Below are 25,477 nucleotides of genomic sequence, written 5' to 3' on the forward strand. Positions count from 1 at the left end.
ATACTGGAAAAGTCAAAACTATGGAGGAAATTAAAAAATCAGTGGTTGCCAAAGGTGGTGGGGTAGTGAAAATTAAAAGGGAGGTTTAGGAGAATTTAGGAATAGGAGGATTTAAGTGCAGTGAAAATACTTTGTATGTCATTATGCTTTTGTCCAAATCCATAGGTTGTATTATACCAAGTGTGAACTCTCATGTAAATTATGGATTTAAATTCATCATAACATCATTATGATGTTTCCATGTAGGTTCACCACTTGCAACAAATGTACCATTCCGGCAAGAGATACTAACAATGGAGAGGTCATGCATGTGCTGGAGTATATGGGAAATCTCTGTATCTTCTGCTCAATTTTGTGTGAACTTAAAACTACTCTAAAAAGGAGTCTGTTACAAAAAATGACAAATGCATACAACTCTTAATGTTCCCTTCAAAACTCATCTACTTAAAAGTTAAGCCAGTCAGTCAATGGATATTTCTAACCTATTTAAGCCAAATGAAGTTGACCTCTTTTTGTTTGTTTGTTTTTTGCTTCTGCGAAGAAATCCTATTGGCTCCAACTTCACAGCATACCCCCAAAGGCAGTCACGTTTCGCTACCTCAAGTGTTACCATCCTAGTCTGAGCTCCCAGTATCACTTGTCTTGCTTACAGCAACAGCTTTCATCCTGACCTTGCAATGGTCTTCTGTCAACACAGTGGCCTGAGTGATATGATAATTTTAAAACAAAAGTCAGACTATATCCCTTCTTTGTGGTGGTTCATCACTTCATTTAGAGAAGAAGCCAAGTCCTTAAAATGCCCCTCAAGGTCATATCTGATATTCTATCCTTTGGCTCCATATATTATTTAGGATTCTACAGAGAAACAAAACCAATAACATACACACACATATATATCAACAACATACACACACACACATATATCAAATATATATATATATACACACACACACACAAATACCTGTATACACATATATATGTGATATATATCATGTATACACATATATAATATTGATATATATCATAATATGTGATCTATTTCATATATACACATATATAATGTGATAGAGATCAATATACATATATAAGATGTGATATATATCATATATACACATGTGTGTGTCATATATGTATATATATATATGATCCCTAGAGAGACAAAGACAGGAGAAAGACAGAGACAGAGAGATATTATGAGGAAATGGCTCACTTCTTAGCTGACTGAGAAGTCCCACAAACTCTGTCTCTAGCTGGAGACCCAGGAAAGTCACAGCTGTGGTTCAGTCTGAGTCTGAAGGCCTGAGAACCAGGGGAGGCAGTTGTGTAAATCTCAATGAGAGCAGAAGACTGATAAATTAGCTCAAGCAGTCTTTGCAGAGAAGGGGCAAATTCTCCTTCCCTCTGCCTTTTCTATTTAGGCCTCCAATGGATTGAAGTGCACCCACCTTGTAAGGGCAGTATGCTACTCTGTCCACTTATTCAAATGCTAATCACATTTAAAATACTCTCAGAGTATCATCCAGAAATAATGTTTAGAAAATATGTGGACCCACTGCGACCCAGTTAGATTGACACAAAATTTACCATCACACTCCGTCTCCTGCTGCTCTCCCTTCTTTCTCTTCAGTCACACTGATCTCCTTGATATTTCTCAAGTGAACCAGCCTTGCTTCAGCCTCAAGACTTTACTGCAAGCTGTTCCCTCCACAGGGAAGACTCTTTCTCCAGATATTCACATAGCAAACTCACTCCTCTGCATCATCTTTGTTTAAATCATAACTTTTGAATGAGTCCTACTCCAATTACCCTTCATAAAAATTACAACCCATTTCTTGCTCTAATTCCTCTTACCTTGCACTAATTTTCTTTTTTGCCATATTGTTTATCACTTTTTAACATTTAGGAAGCTCCCATGAGGTGCAACGGGTTAAGGATCTGGCATCGCCACATCTGTGGCTCAGGCTGCAACTGAGGTGTGGGTTTGATCCCCGGCCTGAGAACTTCCACTTGCCACAGTGCAGCCAAAAATCAAAACAAGCCAAAAAAAAAAAGCTTAACATTTTCTTTAAATTACTTAATTGATTTACTGCTTTTAGTCTGTCTCCGCATCCCCCACCCATTTAAAATGTAATCTGTCAGGGAAGTTTAACTGCTTGTACCTTGAGAAAGGCCTGCTATGTATTGATGGCTCAATAACTATTTGATGAATAAAAGCAATGGCTATGCTACAAGGAAGATTTTTAAGCATCGCTTTGTGCCAGACTCTGTCCTTTGATCTCTAAATATGCAAAGATGAAATCAGATATTTACCCTGCCTTCAGGTAGCTCACAAGGAAGTCTGGCATACTCATATAATTATAAGATAGAAAGTGTATGGTGTGAAAAAACTTACATAAACCACTCAGAGAAGGGAAAGCTATTTCCAGCCAGAGCAACAGGGAAGAATATGGAGATGACGACCCTTAAATTGGGCTTTGAATCTGTGGAAATGGGGAAGGATAGCATTCAAGGTAGAAAGAGCCACATTTAAAAAAAAAAAAAAAACAAAAAAACAAAAAACCACTAACATGCTAAAACATAGGGAGTAGGGAAAAAGGCAGAATATGGAAAGAACTCAGTCTTTGGGTCAACAAAGCTGTGTGACCTTAGACAAACTATTTAACCTCTCTGAGTTTCAGTTTTCACATTTGTAAAACTGGGATAATACCATCAAGCTCAGAGTATGTTGTGAGGAAATCAGAGACTTGCCCCCAGCCATCACTCAGTGAGAGCTATTATTGGAGTATAGTTTGACTGGAGTACAGATGAAGTGTTCCCCTCAACAATGCCATTTTTCCAATAGGAAGCAAGGCCAAAACGTATTGCATTTACTCTGTACTCCGTGGGAACATTCATCTATTGTCCAACTTGAAAAATGAAGCTGAAAATGACTAGTCTTGTATTAGAAGCATAAAGTACTGAAAATGTGATGCATTGGCCTATCAGGCACAGGATTGCTTTGAATATAGAAGGAATAAAAATATGTGTGAGCTATATTTCCGTGGGAGATTGCTTTTAACTTACCCACCAGTTTCTTTCTTTCTTTGTTTCTTTTTCAGTCGCTCCTACGATTCAGGAAATTAAATCTGGCACGGTGGTCCCTGGACGCAGCGGATTGATAAGATGCGAAGGTGCAGGTGTGCCGCCTCCGGCCTTTGAATGGTACAAAGGAGAGAGGAAGTAAGGACTTTGTGATTATTACTGTGTTTCAAGCACTTTGAGCTAATGTGTTTGTGTTTCAGATACTTACTTTAAGCAATTTCTTTAACTGGCTTGAATGAATCTCAGCAGCCTCCTCGCAGGCAGGCAAACTGGAGAGGGCCGCGTGGGAGGGATGAGTAGCTAATAGCATCCAGAAGAAATGTCCACTTTGGTTTATATGATCTCAGAAATGCCTGCAAATCACCCATCACTGATACTCTTCATTTCTTCCCCTCCTTTCTGAACCAGCACACCATTGCTTTTGCTGGCAACCACGTTTACTTGGGAAATAAACCAGCTCTTAAAGGACTTGGGCAAGGCTTCCGCGAAAGCACTCCAAAAGCAACTGGAGCTGCTGACTTTGCCTGGATTCCTTAATAAGCCTCAACCCTTTCACTTGCCTCCCTCCCCCGCAAGACGTTTTAACATTTTGTTTTATAGAACATTGTGTTTTAGGTATTCTGTCACTAAGGGGGCTGTAGAGGGAGAAAATACATGAAGGACTGAGCAATCGGATTTTAAGGCCTCTCTGTGTGACTGTCGCCTTGAGGAGCTTCAGAACACCTTGGCAAGAGCTATTGAACAAGAGAAGACAGGGCTTTCCTTTTGATTTCAACCAGTGGGCTCCTTCAGACCTCTTCAGCTGCTCTTATCAGGCCATTAGAGAAGAGTGGGACCCCCTGTGGATTAGATGGAAGGTGTAATGCAGAGGGGAGCATATTATCTATAATACATATGTTGTTGCTTTAAAACTAGGGAGGGATGTATTCAAAAAAATGTTAGACTGGACCATATGAAATTGCCTTTTTATTTCAGTCAAAGATGCTAAATATTGGCAATCCCTTGCTGTTCAACATATATGTATAGGGTTTATTGTGTCATGGCTCATAACTAATTTAGGCTAAATGTCTGAAGAGAAAACATGAAATCAATGTCTAAGAACCTAGATGTTGCCACAGTAGATGAGAAAGAACGTAACATAACCAGGTACTTTGTTTCTTAAATTATAATCAGAAGAGAATTTATGGAAGATAATATCTTCTTCTTCAACATCAGCCTTAACAATGAAAAATATCTCCATAAGTATCTCATTTGCTTTGGTAAATGACAGTAGTTTTACCTAAGATTTTGTACAGGCATTTTATATGCAACCTCTTCTACAATTTGGGCTCTTCAATTGCAAATGTTCTTTACTAATTAATTCATGCTTTTATTAATTCTAAATCTGCCTCTTTGCAGCTTCACAGAAGTCCCCATGTTTTCATATACCTAGAATTAGATACACTGGGCTGTGGTCACCCTCGTCCCATCCTACAAAATTATATGTCTGGCAGTATAACCTTTCTCAGGTCCTGAAAATTCACATTGGGAAGTTTTCCATTTATGATAATCTATATAGAGAAACATCTAGGAGAGTGATTCTCAATCCTTTGGAAGTTATGAAACCCTTTTTACAAATACAATCTTATTTGGAAGCCCAACAAGTAATATGTGTGACAGTAGGGGAGAATAGAGCCCCAAGCCACCTGCTCAGAACCTTCCCTTCCATTCAAATGTCCTTGAAGCCATTCCCCTCCCAATCCTTGGTTCCCAAGAAAGCACAGTTTGCAAAGCAACTTAAATTATTGTACATACCTTTCAAAATCACTTTTGAAACTGTCACACCTTTCTTAAAAGCTAAAAAATAGAATTATTCCTAGCAGCACAAGTGAGAGTTCCTTTGTTGAAGTCCATTTGGTTTCTAATGTGTTCTTTGCTATCTCCCTCTCTCTCCCTTTCCTAAATTCACCAACCATTGTCAGAAAAAAGTGACAATAATCCAGTCCACTTTCTTGGCCAATAGCAAATATAGCAAAGAGCCAATTGGTGCCCACAGTCATAGCTTCAGTGATTTTTTTTTTTCCTACTGGGGTAATAGACTATAGCTTTCCTTAGATTTCTAAAGGAATTTAGAACCACTGCTAAAAAACATATATTGATTCTCCTCAATCAGTTCCCCTCCCCCATACACTCACCCACATGGAGAAAATCTAGCAGCTGTGAAAATCAAATACACTTGTCAAAGGCAAACATTTTCATTTCAGAGTGAAGTATACATTTATCTTTTGTTAGGGCTGTATTTGAGGAAACACCCAAATTCTAAAATACCTCTATAAGATGTAAAGTCCTCTCAAAGTTATAGAAATGCAAACTGGAGCATATGCAGGGAGAAAGAGGGAGAAAGATTCTGGTTGCTGCATGATTGTTGTTATACTCACCCAGTGGATGTACAATGCTACCTTCAGGGTTCAAGCCATTTAAATATGTATTTCAAGTGCCTTCTTAGCATAGTGGGCAGCGCATTGTCTCGTAAATATTTATTTCATCAAAAAGAAAAGCTATGTAATGAGTACCTGTTCTTTAACATTAATCCATTTTATTTTCTCACCAAACCTGTAAGATAGGTACTATTATCATTCTCACCTTTTGCTGAAGGAAAACCAAAGTACGGTCGTTTTAAGTAATGTGCGTAAGTCTGTAGTTAGTGACAGGAACCCAGGAAGTCTTGCATATATTCGCACAGAGTCAGTGGATTTAACCCCTCTACTCTGGTACCTAGTATTGGTCATAGGACCTCAGAGTCTATCAAAAATAATTTGAAGTGTCAGTGTTAAATGCCAGGGTAAAATCATTGCAGGGAATTTATGCATTAGCAAAGGAATGATTACACATACAAGCACTCACTTATAATTTCCCAAAATATTTAGACAAAGAAACGGAAATAATGGAATCAAGATAACCAGACAGAGAAGAAACAGACACAGTATATTTTCAAGTTTTTTTCTTGACGTCAAGGCTATTAACAAGAGCATGAGACTGTCAAAGACTCTGTCAGAGTGGAGCAGAGTTTTTACAGGATTTGGAAAAGCTTTATTTCCTAGAGATCTTTTATACTTGGGACGTACAAAAAATATTCAGAAATAATTTACTTTCTTCACTTCTAGTTAAGAGAGTGTTTATAAAAACTCATATCTCTTAAATCAAAATCTTCAAAACCAGATTTTCATTCAAGTAAAGAGAAACAAAGAAACACAAACAAATTAAAAAAAGAGGAAGTATCTGACTATGTCTGGTCTTATCTCTGCCCATGGTTCTTCCACAGTCTATAAAATCTATTTATCATGCACTGAGCATAATCTGCTTGAAAACTTTAAAATAAAAAAAATCTGCAAAATTAAACATAATGTAAAGAAAAGGAAGAAGCAATATTGAGGATAAATCACTTTCCAAGCCCTTTAAATTCTGTCCCGTTTATTCTTCAGACCACTGTGAGGTATGATTTATTATCTTCAATTTACTGAAGACAAAACTGGAACACAAGAGACTTAGCCTGTCCAAGAGCACTCACTTAAAAGATGCTGCCGGGGCACATTTTAGATCTGTCAGCGTCTCAGCCCATGTTCTTTCCCTTGTATATGTTTCCATTATTAGTCATCTATCACTAAATAACTAATTGACCTCAAATTTAGCAGCTTACAACAGTAAGCATTTATTTTCTCAGTGTCTGCATTTCCCTGGTGGTTCAGTGGGTTTAGGATCTGGCATTGTCCCTGCTGTGGTTCAGGTCACTACTGTGGAACGGGTTCAATCCCTGGCCCTGGAATTTCTGCATACTGCAGCACAGCCAAAACAAACAAAACAAAAACAAAAACTCCAAACCCCACAAATCAAACAGTGCCTGTAGGTCGGGAATCCAGGAGCAGTTTAGCAGGATATGGCTCAGGGCTTTTCATCAGGTTCCTATCAAATGTTATCCAGTGCTGACCCTCTGAAGGCTTGACTAGGGTGGGAGGACCTGCTGCTTCCAAGGTAGTTCATATGCCCTGCATTTTGGTGCCTGTTGTTGGCAGAAGGCCTCTGTTAGTTACTACATGGACCTCTAAATAGGGTTGCCTGATGCCTTCATGACAAGGCAGTGGACTCCCCAGAACTAGTGCCTCCAGAAAACATGGTAGAAGTTGTTTATGACCTAGTCTCAGAAGTCATGTTCTGTCATTTCTGCAATACATTATTGGTTATGAAATATACTCTACGACGTATAAAATGGTAACCAATGAGGACCTGTTGTATAGCACAGGGATCTCTATTCAGTATTTTGAAATAACCTATATGGGAAAAGAATCTGAAAAAAAAGATAGTTATTATATGTATATATAGCTGAATCACTTTGCTGTACTCCTGAAACTAATACAATATTGTAAATCAATTATACTGCAATAAAAAAAATTAGACAAAATAACAGGGAACATAAATTTCAAGAGAGAAGGATCAGATGCCATCTTCAAAGACAGCTGTAACACTGTCTCTCTCATGAATGGTGTAGTTATTTTTATATTAGTAATATTAGCTATCCTACCTTTAGTGTAATATATTATTAGATAAGCATCATGAAAATGACTAAAGTTATATACTTATTATTAAAATATTATCCCTTTGTATAAAATGGTCATTTTTTTTTTAAACTCAGATACCTAGCAGGTACAATTCTAATAGGCTAAATTTAATTCCATATATATTTAACTATTGGGAAAATTAGAGTTCAGAGTTCGTTTACATAGCCAAAAATTTAAACTTTTTTTCCCCTTAATAATAGAGAAGATTGACAAGAAGAAATACCCTCCTTACATGCAGTGAAAGGACACTTTCAGGACAGGCTAGTTACTATTAAGCAAATAATGACTTGGATGATAGGAGATTAAATTCATCTTGAGAACATTCACTTAGGATTAAGACTAAAAATATGAACTAAATTGTAATGGACTAATATTTAAATACATATTTCAAAAACATAGTTTTGTATCATTTTGAGAAGACCGTATTACCATCTTGTCTTGGATCAGAATTTTATTTATTTACTCAGTTGAATTCCCTCCTTTTTCTTTTTTTTTTAAGATTTCCTCAGCACCAAGCCTGTATCCTAGAAAGGCATGCCTTCCAGTATTTTATGATGAGTTTAGCCACTCCAAAGTCTTTTACAATAGAGCATTCTTTATTCACTTTGCCTATTTCCAGGCAAATGGCCAATTATAGTAGTGCTTTTTGAAATTCTTTAATCTCAACAGGGTTTCTTTCTTAATTCTCTATCATAATTTAAAATAGGGATACAAATTTACAAATGAGGTAAATACAAGTTACATCCATGAATGGAAAATAAATATGTAGTAAAACATTAACAATTATCAGTACATCAGTTCAAAAACAAATATGTACCTAAAAATTTGAATATTTTGCATTCGATGATGAGAACCTATTATAGTTTGACTTTTTAAGCAAAGAATTTCAAATTTAGTCTAGGCGTTTTTAAGTTATTTTTTTTAAACAAATACCATGTCAGCACACCTCTCTTTAGGATCACGTTAATTGTCCCATCTGCACCACTGCGTCAGAGGAGATGTGATAAGCATTACCTTATTGCCTATTGTAAAAGATTTACTATCTCTGTGCATAAAGTATGCACATATACATTACAAAATGTATACAGGTACCACTGAAAGGACAGGAAAATGCCAACCATGGAGAGGAGGCCCTATTCACTTTACACAGAAGTATGGTGACCTTTTTCAATCAGGTTAGGTTTTCACTTTAGAGAATGATGATATTTTATTGTTGGCTTTACAGAGGTGAGATGAACTTGAGAAATCATAATGAAGTGAAGTGACCTTTCCTCTCCTTTTTCCTAGTCTAGATTATTTACTATTGGATCATCTAGACAGGCCATAAATTTCATCTGAGTTATTCACTTTGAGGAAAGAATGTGAGAGGGAGGGTCTTCTTCCCTTTTATTTTCAAGGGAACCAGAAAAATGAGTTAAAATATTTCTCTGTATCTTCAAGGATTCTTTTTTCTTTGCTGTTTTTCATGTAACTTATATGTGTCAAAGCTATGAATATATCACATTTGTATAAAACACTCTGCTTTTCAAAGCATTTTTATATATGTAGTTTAGCAAAATGTGCACGTTTTTATACTTCGCTTACAATTGAGTCAGTTCCTCAAGCTTTAGGTACTACATGAGAGAGAAAAAGAGAAAGAGGGAGAAATATATAATAGTAACAAGTTAAATGGCATGGACTTACTGCTCTATTCAATCTTTAAGTTTCAGAAAGACATACAATGGGAGACACATTCTTTGGTCTTCATTCCCATTTACATCTGATAGTGTATTGCTCCATGCAAAGTAAGATTCTCAGGTTACCTATGTGTCTAGCATGGTTCTAAAACAAAAACCAACTGTTTCATCCAGTGCTCAACCATGTAGAAGGATGTAAAGCAGGGGTCCACAGTATTTTTGAAAGATATATCCATATAAGTAAAATTTAAAACTTAGCAAAAACTACCAATATGTGCATACTCATTTGCAAATTATGTATAGGCACTTGTGAACTAGTATATTACATGCATATAAATGACCTACACCAGATAAAATTTAAAAAATGAAATACAGATGCTACATATATGGATATTCTCTTATTTTTTCCTCATACTGCAAGAGATCACTTTGTACCAGCTTGAGATACTTCCTCTCCATTCTGGAGACTCTTGTAAAGTGTATTAAAGTAAACAAGTTTATGGAATTTTCAAGGACAGTGTTAATAACATGCAACTTCTACCCTGTATGCTGACTTTGCAGTCCTACAATACATATTGTATAACTCGCTGTATGCTAACTCACCCAGTCCTTGCATATTTCTAATTAGATTACGCCTGAGAAAAACTATCTCATAAAACTGAAATGACGTGTTGAAGGAAAGCACAGAATGGGAAGTAAAATCTATTTTCAGGGAAAACTTGGGAAGTGATGGATATATTTATGGCTTTGGTATTGATGGTTTCACAGGTGAGGTATACTTATTCTCAAATTCTCACTTATTCTCACACACTGCACCCACACCCACCCACCCACCACTCTCTCATCCTCTCATTTGCAGGGCCATTCATACAAGAGTAAGAGGTTTACATATTTTGATTTAAAAGGGTACTGGAAATAACTTCATTACCACCCCGTGTAAAATAATCTCCCCTGCTGATCTGAGATTTTACTTCTTCTCACTTATCTGTGAGATAATTTGCAAAATTTGAAAAGGAAATAAGCTCCTACATTCAAGGAACTTGGATTTCTAATGTTATCTCATTATTTATTTGCTCAGTAGTTTATGATTTTATTTATTTCATTCTGATGTTATTTCACTCCTTTTTATAACCAAAGTCTTATCAGTACAACTCCACCACTCCTGTGATGATTTTGTCATCCGAGGCCAGACTAATAAAGGGTAAATATGTGAAACAAATGAGAGCATTTCAACTACATGTCCACATAAGACAAAAGTACATATTATTATTTTGAAAACTTTGGGCCAAAGTTGAAAGTGGAGCAATTCTAGTTTGCATACCTGACTTAGAGTTTATGACTTGTCATAAAATATACCAAAATGAAATAAGTACTAAGTAAGAAGATCCTAAAGGAACCTTGAGTCAAGTCCTTGAAAGTGCACAGCAAGGATCCATTCAACTCAAATCAGATCATTAACATATGCTTGAGAGAAAAGGTAGCTTTGGTGCTGAATGATGAACACTATTTCCAAATATTGCAAGGGGTTAAGAATAATCATAAGCAAGAAAAGAAAATGGCCAATTCAAATGAGCATTGTGTGAAGAATTTTTTATGCTTTGGGGTATAAGATGTGAAATCTGGCATAATAGGAGGCAAGTTTAGAAAGGCCCCTTAGAGAAAAACTTGAGGATCTTAAATGTCTTGATAAGACATTTGGACTTGATTCCAGAAGCATCACAAAGCCCCTGGAGTGCTTTTAAAGAGTAGTAAAATGATCAGTTCCCCATCTTCACAAAATGTTTCTGGGAGCAGTTAGGAGGACTGGAAGGGGAAAATATCAAATATGGCTTACACTGTGGTATTGCTTGTGCAATTAAAAAGCCAGAGAGAGAAAAGATAGCATTTATATATTTCAGAGTCTGATTCAATACAGGGAAAGGACAGTTTGAAGGCAATTCCAAGTTTTTTATCTCAATGAGAAGGCTGAATGCTGAAGTCAGTAGCTGAGGCTGGGAACACAGGAAAAGAGATTTGGATGAGATCGTGCTGGGTTTGGTTTGGGACATAATGAAATCAAGGATTGGGGTTGTGCTCTTAAAAGTTATAGTGATATCTCTGAAATAAATATTTGATCTTATCACTTTGTACTTGAATCCTTCAGTGGTTCCTGATTGTCTCAGGAATAAAGACCTGACTGCACAGCACTTTTTTGGAGGCCTTCGTGTTCTAGTCCCTGTTTACCACTCTGGCTATGAATCTTATCATTCTACCAACACAATAGGGGCTGTAGACATCTTGAAATATTTAATTCCCAAACTGTGACATGATGTCTATCTTTCAAGCCTCTTCATATATTGCTCCACTTTGCTTTTGAGCCCCTTCCACACATCCCCCTACGCTGGCTACCTTTGACAGGCTAGAGTTGCCTTCCACTAGTCCTTTAGCTTCAATTCAGGTGTCACCTTCCCTCAGAAAAATACCTTGAGCCTTTTTTATTGGAAAAGAAGGGTCTCTACATGTACTCCCATATGCTTGTGTCTATCAAAGCACTTTTTAAACTATACACAAATTTCCACTGGTCTATCTCTCCTCCTAATCTATAATCTACCAAGAAGGGAGAATTCTGCCATGTTAACCATTGTTTCCCAACATCAAACATTAGAACACACTCTGTCTCAAGAATGAGTTTTGGCCTTCTAATAATGATAAAGGAAAGCCATTCTTATTTTGATGTACTTTCAGATTGTTTAGAAAATATTAGTAGAAATGCATCTTGTAACCTTGGATTGCAAGACACGTGTAAACCCAATAGAAGAAACCCAGCTGTTTTCTCTTGCTCAGTTCTGATTTCCCAGGATTTCTTCTTTGTGAATGTGGTCTCTGCAAAGTGGTTGTGTTGGTATATTGTGGGATGAAATCTGACATTAAAATCATGGGTGCATGGATATTAGAAAAGCAGTTCAAGCAGAGGGGAGAAGTCTAGTCATAGGCCAGGTTGTCAGGGATACAAGACACACTACAGTCAGGGGAGGACTGACACCTGCACTGTAGCCGTTGTTTATTTGTTGTAGGGTTAAAAGGCAATATCCTGCCTGTGCAAATCAAACTGTCACACATAAGGCAGCCCAAAGGTCTCTAATCTAAAATTACTAATTTCATTAAAATTAATAAAGTAAACAAGATATACATTTTAAATAGCCTAATAAAGTCTAAAATCATTAAAAATGTCCTAATGTATTATAATAACATTAATTTATTCAACTATGCAACTAAAGATAGATAACTCTTGGGGCTAAAACAGTGATGAATGCTATTCTTCAGTCTGTTCCTGGGAATAAATGATATATTGTTTTCAGGCCTTAAGTACTAAGCAATACAGTAAACCAATAGGTTGCTATAGCAGCATGTTCACATAAATTTTCATTTCTCTCTGGTTGCTAGCAGTTCTTACTCCTCCCTCTTTTTACTTTTTTTTTTTTTATCTACCCTGCACATCTGTGAAAAGCCTAGATGAGGTTGATAATGTGCGTGTAATTGATACTGAGTTTGGCACATCTTGCAATCATGATGCCACGATCTTTTCAGTCACTCTCCCAGATATTTTCTTTAAAAATAATTTCCTGTACACTCAATATTTAATATTGTGCTGCCATCTGAGAGGAAATGTATCTGTTCTAAGAAACAGACCCTATCATTGAACAATAATAACACCTATCATATATCTAGTGCCTATTGCAATTTAATGTGTATATATATGCATAGATATTACATGTTACATATTTTAAAAATTCTTACATCAACACTTTGAGATTGGCTTCATTTTTCCCATTTCACAGACTTTAATACTAAGCATCCCAAAAATGTAAAAACATAGTCCATTCAGTCAAGCATGCCATAATTACTTACTGAGTAACTATTAATTGTCTAGCACTCTACTACATGCCTAGAATACAGTGAGTAACAAAACCAGCCAGGATCCTTGCCCAAGTGGAGTTACACTCTAATGAGGAATGTGGGACATGGAACGCAATCTAAAATCACACAAATACATGAAAACTTAAAATTGAAATTGTGTTACAAAGAGATGTAGTTGCTGTTAGGATGATGATTTCACCAAGTCAGAGAGAACGCACTAACTCCGTAGCATCACTAGAATTTGGACTTTAGAGACAATTCCGGACTTAATTTAAAATACTGAATTCTTGCCACTCTTCCAGGTTCTGTTTTTTCTGTCACTCTTGATATGTCATACATATACACCATGAGGAGAGATGTACTACCACCCAAATCTTTAGTGAATATAGGGGAAGGAAAACAAACCATGCTGAACCTGTGTGTGTCAAGGGAAATAGTTTGAGGAGGGAGATGAAAGCCTATTTTGTGCCTCTCGTCTTGGGACTCTGAGTAGCCTGAAAGGCTGACTCCATTGGAGGCTAAAGACAGCTGCTATTGTAAGAGGCTGCACTGATGGACATAACTAAGCTCATAATAGATAAGAGAACTCTAGTCTAGAGGAACCCTCCACACAGCCAGCTTAATTGGACCCTACATTTTTGTTTGACTTTCTCCCTTAGATTCACCTCATGGTAAATGCTCTGAATGAATGCCACAGAACACTTGGCTATTTAGCTCCGTTGGTTTTATTCCCGGTTTAACTTGATTTCCTTGAACCACTCATGATTTCTGACTTGTCTCTCCAAACTCAAATATAGTATCTTGGTTTCTACTTGGTGATTTGAATATATCAAGCTCTACTTTAAGAGGGTACCAATAGTCAGAAAACCGGGATTTGAATTTTGCTTCTACGACTTATCAGATGGTGGAAAATAAAATTTTCTTCTCATCTGTAGAATGGACTAATAATGTTCACCTCCTAGGATGGCTGTGAAGATCAGTTGATATACATTTGAAAATGCATAAATGTTTTCTGAATGTTAGTTTCTCACACTCTTAACACTAAACTTTTTTGGTACAGTGTTGAAATTTTTTAATGTTAGATTAGATCAGTCATAAATGTGTTGAGAACAGCTAACATTTTCCACATACCATACATAAAGGATTCTTGCTCACATTGAAAAGACTAGAAAGGCAGTCATGGAGTCAGAGACATATATATATGTGTGTGTATATATATATATATATATATATATATATATATGTATGTAAGAGGTGGAAATTTATCACTGAGAGAGCCATCTATAAGATGTGCTGTGCAAGGGCCTATATGCCATCTCAGTGTCATCTTCAGATTTTAAGGTGTAGTTAAGGTCCTTTAGATAGCAATTGTGTCATAGTTGTCTTTTTTCCTTCAGTTCCTAAATCAGTAGGAGCATAGGAGGCATTCAATCATCATTTGATGACCAATAAAACTTCATTTCTGTTAAGACCATATCAGAGCTCTCCCATCACCCATGACCTTTCCTAATGTTCTTTTTTTGAGTTATATCTTTAGATCATACTATGCCTTGGGACTCCACAATCATGCAACCCATTGTTGGAAGTAAAATTCCTTTTCTGTGGAAATTTAACCCTTATGATTCTAGAGCTACCTACCTTCTCCTCCCATCTCCCATCTTTCCTATGCTACCACCCAAAGATCAGTTAATCAGACAGTATTCATCTTAGCTAGTTACATAGCGTGATATATTATTATCATAGTCTTTTGTAATTCTAGTCTGATAAAACATCTATCATTTGAGCATAACTCTCCCACTCCTATTTCAAGTTATTTTAATATTTTAAGTGTTGTCGTTTGACACTCTCATATATGTTTCCTATACTAGCAACAAAGTCTTTCTGTGACTATTTGCACCTGAAAATTTGTTTCTCTAGAAATATTTATCATTACTTCTGACCTAGAAAGCAGATAATAAACAATAGCCCCCAAAGTGTAGTGAGGCTGGACTTGTATGTAAATGAATGAGGTCAGGTATAACTGCTTTATTTATTTTTGCACACCTAATAATCAGTGCCAATGCCTATGTGGTCAGTTTTGCTGTTGTGATATTGCTCTGGGCTCTTCTGGCCATCCTAGATAGCTCCTGCTTAAGAGAGGTTATTATTGGAAAGTTTGTAAATATTTCATGAGTGAGAAATAGAAGTTCTGTAGTTATTAGCATGTTTTCCACGTTCTGCTTCTTTTTTAATATTGAATTTTATTGAAATGTAGTTGATTTACAGTTGAAAATATAAAAAACCTCAGAACTAGTTGGTTGGTTAGGTCGTGCCTCTTCCTAGTTGGCAGCATCTGCTCGCAAAGCAAATAGCCTGCAGTTCACAGATGTATGAGGCATTAACAAAAGACAGAAGGAGAAAGAGGGAGGGTAGTGGCCCTTGTTATGTGTCTTAGTCCACCTGAGCTTTTATAACAAAATATCATAGCCTGGATAGCTTATAAACAAAAGAAATGTATGTCAGAGTTCTGGAGACTGGAAGTCCACAGTCAGGGTGCCAGCATCCTTCGGTGAGAGTCCTCTTCTGGGTCGCAGACTTACTGTATCCTCACATGGAACATCTCTTTGGAGCCTCTTTTATGAGGTACTTATCTCAACCATGAAGGTTCTACCTTCATGATTTTTTAAGCACCTCCCAAAGACCCACCTATTAATACATCATCTTTGGGACTTAGGATTTCGACATATGAGTTTGGGGAGGACACCATCCACATTATGGAACAAATTCCTATAGGTGAACCAACCCCTCTTGGTGTCTTCCTATTAGAGGACAGTGGTGTCCACGGTAATAGAAGAGTCATATACCTGGGGTGCACTGAATGGTAAAAATGCAAAAAATAAAATGACCAGGTATTTCTAAGCAAGCCCCATATGCTGTCCATCTCTTGCTGAGGAAAGTAATGCCATATTTAATTCCTAGCTCAACAGAGTTTGTTTCTCTTGTTTTGCGGGGAGAGACTATGAGAAAATATCTCTCATTCTATCATCTAAGTCAGTACAAGAATGACTCACTTAGAACTTGAAAGAGTTAAGAATTTTTGAAAAGAGAGAAAGAACTCTTGAAAAGGCAATATTCTGGATTTTGTTTTCCGGTTTTATTGCAAGGTGTATTGTGAACTATTGCTTGAGTTGTTCACTTTCAGATTTCACATGACTGATGCAGGGAAGTCTGGTTCCCAACAAGTCTGAGATGAAGATGAAAGCTCCAGTGGGACCAGGGTCATCCTGAGAATAAGCTCATGTGTGCATTCTTGAAGCCTATCAAGGATTTTCTTTAAACAGAATAACAATTCAGTTTATTGAACATGTTAGATTTAAAGAAAAATGATTCTTTTTCCAGAAAATATAATTATAATTAAATATATTAGAAGAAATCTGTTTCATAAAAAGGTATTATAAGTTAAAGAGCTCTTTTATTATCTGTTTTTGGTCAAGGAGTGAGATGACATTAGGGTTGTACATGACCGGACTTCTCAGTGTGGTTCAAATTCTTTGAATCTAGTAACTAAATGTAGATATATCATCTTAAAAGGGTTTCCCACTGTGAACAAACTACTCTCTGTTGTAAACATCTGTTTATATCTGATTTTTCTTGAAAGATCTTCAAAGGTTATATTTGTTGTCCAGCCTAACCCCTAATTACCTGGTATAGAACTCATCATTATTAATTAATGACTATTTTCAGAATTGATTTAAATAACTGAGAAAGCCTCCATGCACCACTCCTTCCAGGATCCCTGTAGGAAAATCACAGAAGTCAACCTTCCAGAGATATCCAGTATCTCAGAAGTCACTCTCTCAAGGTCAGCTTTGGAAAGGCTGTCCCAGTCATCTGCCAGGCCAAGATAGGTTCTTAAATGGTGCTTGAAGAGTCAACACTTCTAAAACTCCCAAATAGAAGAAAGTAAGCGTTGGGCTTTTCCAGTTGTCTTAAAAGAGGTAGCTTCCTCTAGAGGGAAGAAAATCCCCTCAGGGAAGATGCTTTTCTTTTTCATTGGCTATAATCACCTGCCAAGCTAATGGGAGCAGCAGGAGTCGCTGCTGCAAAAGTGCCACTAATGTGCCATTCTGGTAAGAATGCACATAGCACAGCTGGCCAGGGGCCAAAAGTGGACCTGCACATACGAGTGTGGATACACTGTGTCAGATAGCAACATCTGGGACTCTGCCTTCAGATATATTAAAGGGCAGAGTATTGGAACCCAACTCAGAACAACAGCCATATGGAACATAAGCAAACGGTGCCATGAAGTAACTAAATATATGCCCTTGGGGTTTTCTTCCCAGAGTCTAGCCAAATGAAGATGCTGACTAATCTCTTCCCAATTCTTTAGCAGCAAAATGAATCTTGGTTTTGATAGATGCGGCACAAAAGGGATTTAGTTGTGTAGGGGGTTACTGAGTTCTCTGGAGAATGAAGCCATACCATAGACATGAGCAAATTGATTTAAGCCATAATGCTGCCACTTGCAGGACAATGAAACTGTGATTTTCCTTTGTAACTTACAGTAATTTGTTAAAAATAAATTTATTGATGTGACGCAGAAAAATTATGCAATAATCATATGGGATTTTAGCATAAATATTGATAGATTTGCAGTATGCGACAGAGGAGTAAAAACTGCCATAACCTTGATTTTTTTATGCCCTGTTTTCTTGTGTCAGAGTTGGAGGTTATTAGGTTTATTGCTCAGGTTAGAATTTTTCAATATTTATTCAACTCAAAGTTTTATTAATCTGATTAAACTTCGAGTTTTGGATAAGCCAAATGTAGCTATTACATGAAATATAAGTAATTCCTAGAGTAATCAAGCATGGTTGCTTATTTTAATCTGCATTTAACTACAGTATATTTTATCTAAATTCAGATAAATGCTAGTCATTGCATTCATATGCAAGTCATATAACATAATGCAAAGGAGTTCAACCTAAACTCTCAGGGGAATGCCATTTATTAGCATCTTCGTGATTAAAGAAATACTTAGTACCAGACTTGATCACATTAAAGAGGAAAAACTAGGATGCCATTTGAGCTGTGAGCTTCCATAGTTCATATTGTGATCAGCAAATCTTTTTCACAATAGACTTTGGGGTTAGTTAGGGATAAGTTATTATTTGGTTGTCATCTCATTATAGCAAAATTCATATTTAGAAAGAGAATTTCTTGAAGGAGCCACGGAAGGGGGCTTAACAATCCCTGTGTTGTAGGGATGTCACCTGAACTCTATTGACCAATGAACTAGGTTATTTTGTACCTAGGATACCACTATTAAGTGCCATGCATAACCTGAATAGAGTGTATGTTCATATGGCCCTGACTTATGAGAAACTGAAAACAATTCAGTACATTTGGGTAGACTTAACGTGTATGGAAACTGCTAGAGAGATCAATGCAATAATGTGGTTTGGGTTTTATAAATCCTATAACAATTTGGAAAGGAACATGGAGAGCATAATAAATGGGGTGGGGGGGTGGAAAGGGGGGAGAGAAAGTCATTTAAGGAGCGGTAGCCTAACAGAGATAGGCCATAGGTCAGACCTAGTGAGGAAGGAAGAATTTGGCTGTCAGAAGTAAAAGGGAGTGGGGACCACTGGGTGAGAATTCAGGAAAAGAGTGAAGCAGAAGTAAGTGGGCAAGTGTTGCAAACAGTAAAGCCTATCTGAGAGTCAGAGCCTCTGCTGCTACATCTGGAGGGAGAATGTTGGGTCGTCAGAATGGAATCAGGTAAAACGGAATCCTACGTTGAGGCCCAGAAGGTGAAAGGACTTTCCTGAGCACATTTCTAAAATGTGGCAAAGATAAGATTTGACTCTAAATACTATCCTCAGTATTATACTGTAGCCTTTTTCTAGGTTTAAAAGTAAGTCATCTGTCTGGGTTGTATGTACGTAGTAACAGTAAAGTGGTGTTGACCCTGGACTCAGAACCATACCAGCCCAGTTGAAGGCTTAACTTTTATGGAGTATTCGAATTATATCATCTAAAATGGCCTAGACACATTCTAGTCAACTTTTTTGAAACCATCAGTTTGTATTTTTAAGGGAATCGTTCTATTTAATTCTACTTTTTTTTTTTTTTGTCTTTAGCAGTTGAGGTGCCATTGCTGTACTGTGTTTAATTTTCTTTCTTTTTTTTTTGTAATTTATTTTTTTTCCCACTGTACAGCAAGGGGATCAAGTTATCCTTACATGTATACATTTTTCCCCCACCCTTTGTTCTGTTGCAATATGAATATCTAGACATAGTTCTCCTTGTAAATCTATTCTAAGTTGTGTCTGATAAGCCCAATACTGATTTGTATTTTAATTTTCTAAAATACAAATCAGTGTATAAATAGGACATGTAGTTATCTAAGCTCAGTTTGTTATATCGCACAAGTAATCCCATAGGAACAGTCTGCAGCTGTCATATAGCCTCTCTTCCCTAATATCTACTACTATAAGGAAAATATAATTGCTCCATTTTCAAGTTATATGCTAACACCAGCATGGTCACAGCTGTTGATGGGTTGCCATGACAACCCATCAAAGATTAAAAAAGAAAACAGTATTCACAACGCATATTTACCTAGAGTTTATTTTGTCTTTTAGGCTCTTCAATGGCCAACAAGGAATAATTATTCAAAATTTTAGCACAAGATCCATTCTCACTGTTACCAATGTGACGCAGGAGCACTTCGGCAACTATACTTGTGTGGCTGCCAACAAGCTAGGCACAACCAATGCGAGCCTGCCTCTCAACCGTAAGTAATACTGTGTTGCCAGAATGCTCCCAGGGGCCTTTTGGCTCTTATCCATCAGAAGATATAAAACCTAAGAACAAAGAATGTTCTTTTTAGAGCTCAGCCTGATGTGACATGTTCCTTACTCAGAAGAAACTTGACTCCCAAATAATCTGAGTGTTGGAGAATTTTATAACTCCTATAGAATGCTAAATGTGTTCAGAAAAATATTTTAGAGCTGAGAAAAGGTGGAAAAAATAACATAAATAATACGATCCACTAAAAATGTCTTCTGACTAAAGACAGTTGGTTTGGTGGGATTTTGCTTTTGCTTCGTCTTTTTAAAAAATGGGTTGTATTATCTTTAAGCATAGATTTATTTGGATTGAATTCACTCATGGTTGGTTTTCTTGAAATAGTGAGAATTTCACATGCCATAAACAAAATGAAATACTAAGTAAATGATCATGGACAAAATATTTTATCAATACAGATAGCATTTTCACTCAAAACTGTATTTTTAAATACGACTTAAGGTTTTACTAAAATAGATACAGTATTTCTAATGTATCTTAGTTCCTAAGGACTAGAAATAATAAAAGAAGAGCAAACACAAAGATTAGTGGAAGGGGGAGAAATCTATGCTAATGTTTTTCTCTTGCAATTAGTTTTGGTGCTTTTTAGAAGCTGAGTATCAGCCAATAAATTGTTATAACCACAAAATATTCCTGATTTTGACATGGAGTGTTTCTCAAAATGTTCAAAGAAGGCTACAGAGAATACATTATCTTTCCACTTCCACAAAGTTATCTGAATCATCCTTATCTTTTATATTCTATATTTTTGTGATAATCTGACATATGTATATTTCTATTAACATCATGTGATGGTAAACACCTCTGAAAGATGTGAATATTGTGAATTCATGACAGACATGGTCACTTATATTTCATAGAAATGGGGAATGGGATATATGTATAATATTTCTACTACTTAAAAACATAATAAGAGAAAAAGTTTTATGATTTATGAACTTTGAATTACCATGATTTAAGAACCTCTGTTCTTAAATAAAATGTATCAGTTTATTGTTAATAGAAAATAATAATTCGAAAAAGATTTGTCCTATATACAATTTTGAAACATCACATCATTTATTGGTATCCTCCATTCTGAAAGAAAAGCATTGCTTGCTATGCAGTAGCCAAAGTATAATATACTTGCCTAAGTTTCTTCCATGAGGATGATTTATTTAGTGTAATTATGAATAATATAAATCACTGAAAATATTATAGAGCAGTATGAATTCTGATTTAATATAAATATTGATACTTCTTTTGGTATGTTATTAATATTTTAAATGGTTTAAATATTCAAGAACCTGAAAGAGTAAATGAATTAGACAAAGTAAAGAAAAATTTAAGGCTTAATGACATATTAACTTTTTGCTATTTAAATTTATAAATCATGGTCTGATTTTCAAAACTTAAGCACTAATGAATGTGACAAATTAGGAACAAATGTCACTTATTTAAGTTTGTTTTACTATGGCAACCTTAGCACAATCATCTGGATATAATGTACTGCTGAGAATGCTTCTAAATGTGGTATCTTCAGAATGGACTCTAATGATCTTCCTTTGCTACTGGCTCCCTCTATGTAGAAGTGCTAAGAAATAATGGTGCAATTTGATTAATTCGTTAAGAAAAATGTAATATGCAAGTCTCATCTGTAATTTTGAATACAGCCCTGGAATTCTGAAGAAATGTCTAAATATTCCAAACTCTTATATGACCTCACCTGAAGTTCTTATTGCACTAAGCATTTCTATTCTGTACAACAATTATTTTTGTATAGTTTTTATCTCTCCACCAAGTTATTTTGGTTGAGAAGACAGGATCACTATCTGAATAATTATTTTATCTCTCATATCACTAAACACAGTGTCTACTATTTAATAGACAATCAGTAAATCTTTAGTGATTAAATGAACTAGTTAAACATTAAATAAGTGATTGGATAAGGAATAAATGAATGAATGGACTGGATTTAAGCTGTAGAATGTGTATTTACACTCTCTAGAATACACACAGGAACATCACAGGGGTGACAACACTTACTGTGACCAGATCCTATTCTGATCTCTTTATGTGAATTTGTTCTTTTAACTCTCATACAATCCAAAAAGGTAAATTCTATAATTCTGTTCTTACAGATAAGGAAACTAAGATGAAGAGAGATCAAAAGCTTGGCCAAAGTCAAATGGTTAATAAGTGACAAAGCAAAACCTGCCTCCCAGCAGTCTGGTTTCAGAGGCCCAGCTTTTGACCTCTGTGTTTCATTCTCTCTCACTAGGAACATAAAGCCACCAATGGAAATAAATTATATCATTTGCAAACTATTTTTGAAAAATAAACCTCTGCATGTAATATGTTTGCCGTTCTTAAGGTTTTTATGAACTTTAATTTAGAGTGCTATTTTTTTTTTGTCTTTTTATCTTTTTAGGGCCACATCCATGGCATATATGGCAGTTCCCAGGCTAGGGGTCAAATCAGAGCTGCAGCTACCAGCCCACACCACAGCCACAGCAATGCGGGATCCTTAACCCGCTGCACAGAGCCAGGAACCGAACCTGCATCCTCATGTATACTAGTTAGGTTTGTTACTGCTGAGCCACAACAGAACTCCTAGGGTGCTATTCTTAAATATATAAAAACTCTTTTTTTTTTTTAAGAAATGCTTAGAGATAAGCAACATATACCAGATATAAAATTTAAGTAAATGAAATATGAATGGGGTTAACATTTGACTGAAAAAATTAGGCAAAAATGAGACTCAGAGACATTTAAACACACAACTTCTGGGATTTGAAAACTCTTTGGAATGGTACAGTTATCCAAAAAAGTCATTGTGAATCTCTAAAATGGGAAAAACGGCTTTCTTAAAGTTCAGATGAAGTGAGTTGGAGAGATAGCAATCTGTCCCTCGATAAGAATTCCTGCCATATTATCACCAGGTCTATGGATGGGAGGGTCTTCAACCTCTAAACTGATCCCAGACTAGTGGCTGTTCCTAAGGTGATGTAATATTGGCCTATAACATCCTAAAGAATTTTTAAAAATCTGTTGTTGAAAATTAGCCTTCCCTATAGTCAAGAGAGTATATAAAATTTGCTTATTTTCTTATCCAAGAGAAAGGAATTAAGATTCCAAAGGGTCTGCCACTTGTGTACGTGATATGTGGAATATGCCGTGATTTGTATCCATGAATAGTTAATATGCTCAAAGACAGGGTAATCAGAAATGACAGCACTCCAGTAGAGTGTTAACCACTGATAAGCAGGCCCCCACCCATGACTATTTGGGATAAATCTTGATTCTATTAAAATCTACTCCTGATTTGTAATAATCTACATTTTACAGGTCACCAAGAAGATAAAAGGCAAGACATTGTAGTTTAGAGCCTTGTCATAACTAAGATCATCCAAAAAGGAATGCAACACTTTTTGGTGTGTAAATATTTTTGAGTTTCTCATAAAGGGAGTCAAGCAGGTCTTACTTTGAATCATAGTTTTACCAGATATAGTGATGGGATTTTATGTAAATTACCTAAGCACCAAAGCTTCAGTTAATTCATTTATAAAATGAGGGTGATAATAGCTCCCACCTACAGGATAAAACTTAAAGGGGATGATGCATGTAAAGCACTTAACACTTAGCCTGCATCAAAGCAAGCATTTAATAAATGTCAGCCATTGTTATTATGTCATATCTCCCATGAACATTCAGTTCAGTTCCTTTCAAAAACTATATATATGTAGATGGCTGAACTTATCTGATGATTGACTGCCCAGTACTTTACTGAGTGTTTAGATGGCAAATTGTCATTGGTAAACCAGAGAGAAGGCATGCAAATTTGATATAATGTCCCAACTCTAGCTCATAACTTAACCTCATTCCCTGCCCAGTTCATTCCTTGAACCACACTTTGTGGTACTCATTCTAGATTAAATATGATGTTTGCAGCATAGAAGTTCAGACATCTAGAAGATTTAAAGAGTAAAGGGCAAAAGTAAAACAATTGTTTCGTTATGAGGTTCTGATAATTTATTCAATAGAAATATTCATATTGAATTTATTCAATAGTTATAATATATAATAGTTATATATTTTGCCCACAGTGTACAAAATTCTATGCTAGATGTTGGAAAGAAAAGTATTAATAGAATGAGGAGTTCCCGTCACATCTCAGTGGTTAACAAACCTGGCTAGTAACCATGAGGTTGCGGGTTCGATCCCTGGCCTTGCTCAGTGGGTTAAGGATTGGGCATTGCCATGAGCTGTGGTGTAAGTCACAGATGTGGCTCAGATCCCAAGTTGCTGTGGCTGTGGCATAGGCTGGCAGCTACAGCTCCGATTTGACCCCTAGCCTGGGAACCTCCATATGCCATGGGTGCAGCCCTAAAAAGACAAAAAGACAAAAAAAAATGTATTAATAAATGAGAATTTCATCCTCAAAGAGTTTTCAGATGCATAAGAGGAGTGGTACAAGGAGCCAATAAGTATGATACAGTATAGTCAACACTAGTATGTGAGGGCAGAAATTCTTAATCCAGTTTGAGTGCCGTGAAAGGACTGTCATCTAGAGTAAGTAATATCACTATATGAATTATACCTAAGCTACAACTCGAAATACTATTGTAGTCATCATTGTCTTAGTTTCAGAGGCAGAACTTTGCAGAATTTATACAATAACAATCATGAGCACAGTGTACAGTGGTATAAATGAACAAATGAGACACTCTCTGTTAATGACTCAAGGCAAGCTCTAGAGGAGATGCCCCTTGAAATAAGGATGTGATTAGGTTGAACCTGGTTATGGGAATGGGAGAGAGAGAAATACTCCTGTATGAAACAGCTCATGTAAAGACATGGCAGCATGAAGCCATCTGATACATTGAAAGACAGGATGGTGTTTTAATACGGTTAAAATAAAAGGTGGGAGAAGAGAGTGTTGAGAAGATGAGGCTGGATAAGTTGGTGGTATTAGGACAGATAGGTCTTCAGATAAGTTTGGGCTTTTTCTTTTGGTTTTAGAGAGCCATTGACACATTTTAATAAAAGAAGGATATAAACAGTTTTCATTTCTGAAATAAATCCTCAGGCAATTTGGAGGGATAAGCCCAGATAGTAGACTTACAAGATGATAATTGTATAAAAAGAGCAGGGATGAGAGAGCTAATTAGGACAGAGAGTTAAAGACTAAATCTGAAGAGAATGGGAAGGGAATTATAGGAATCTAGATAACACTCAGTGTTTAGTTTGGGTGACATTAACCAGGATAGAACATGAGAGGAGAATTTAGGAAGGGAGAGGTTGAAAGAGAGAAGTGAGTTTAATGTTAGACTACTCAGTTGGAGGCAATGTCTAGTAGATAGCTATACTTTATAAAGTCCAGAATGGAGATACGAT

General features: G+C 36.3%; 1 protein-coding gene across 2 annotated transcripts in view; it reads left to right on the forward strand.

Moving 5' to 3' along the window:
* Positions 1-25,477, forward strand: part of NEGR1 (neuronal growth regulator 1) — an 872,018-nt gene that overhangs the window by 659,527 nt on the left and 187,014 nt on the right. For both annotated transcript variants that reach the window (XM_021097756.1, XM_021097757.1), the window contains exons 5-6: positions 3,099-3,219; positions 19,876-20,027. In XM_021097756.1, coding sequence (XP_020953415.1) covers positions 3,099-3,219; positions 19,876-20,027 — 273 coding nt within the window. The remainder of the gene's footprint in view (positions 1-3,098; positions 3,220-19,875; positions 20,028-25,477) is intronic.

This window comes from Sus scrofa, chromosome 6 (assembly GCF_000003025.6).
Source record: "Sus scrofa isolate TJ Tabasco breed Duroc chromosome 6, Sscrofa11.1, whole genome shotgun sequence".
NCBI lineage: Eukaryota > Metazoa > Chordata > Mammalia > Artiodactyla > Suidae > Sus > Sus scrofa.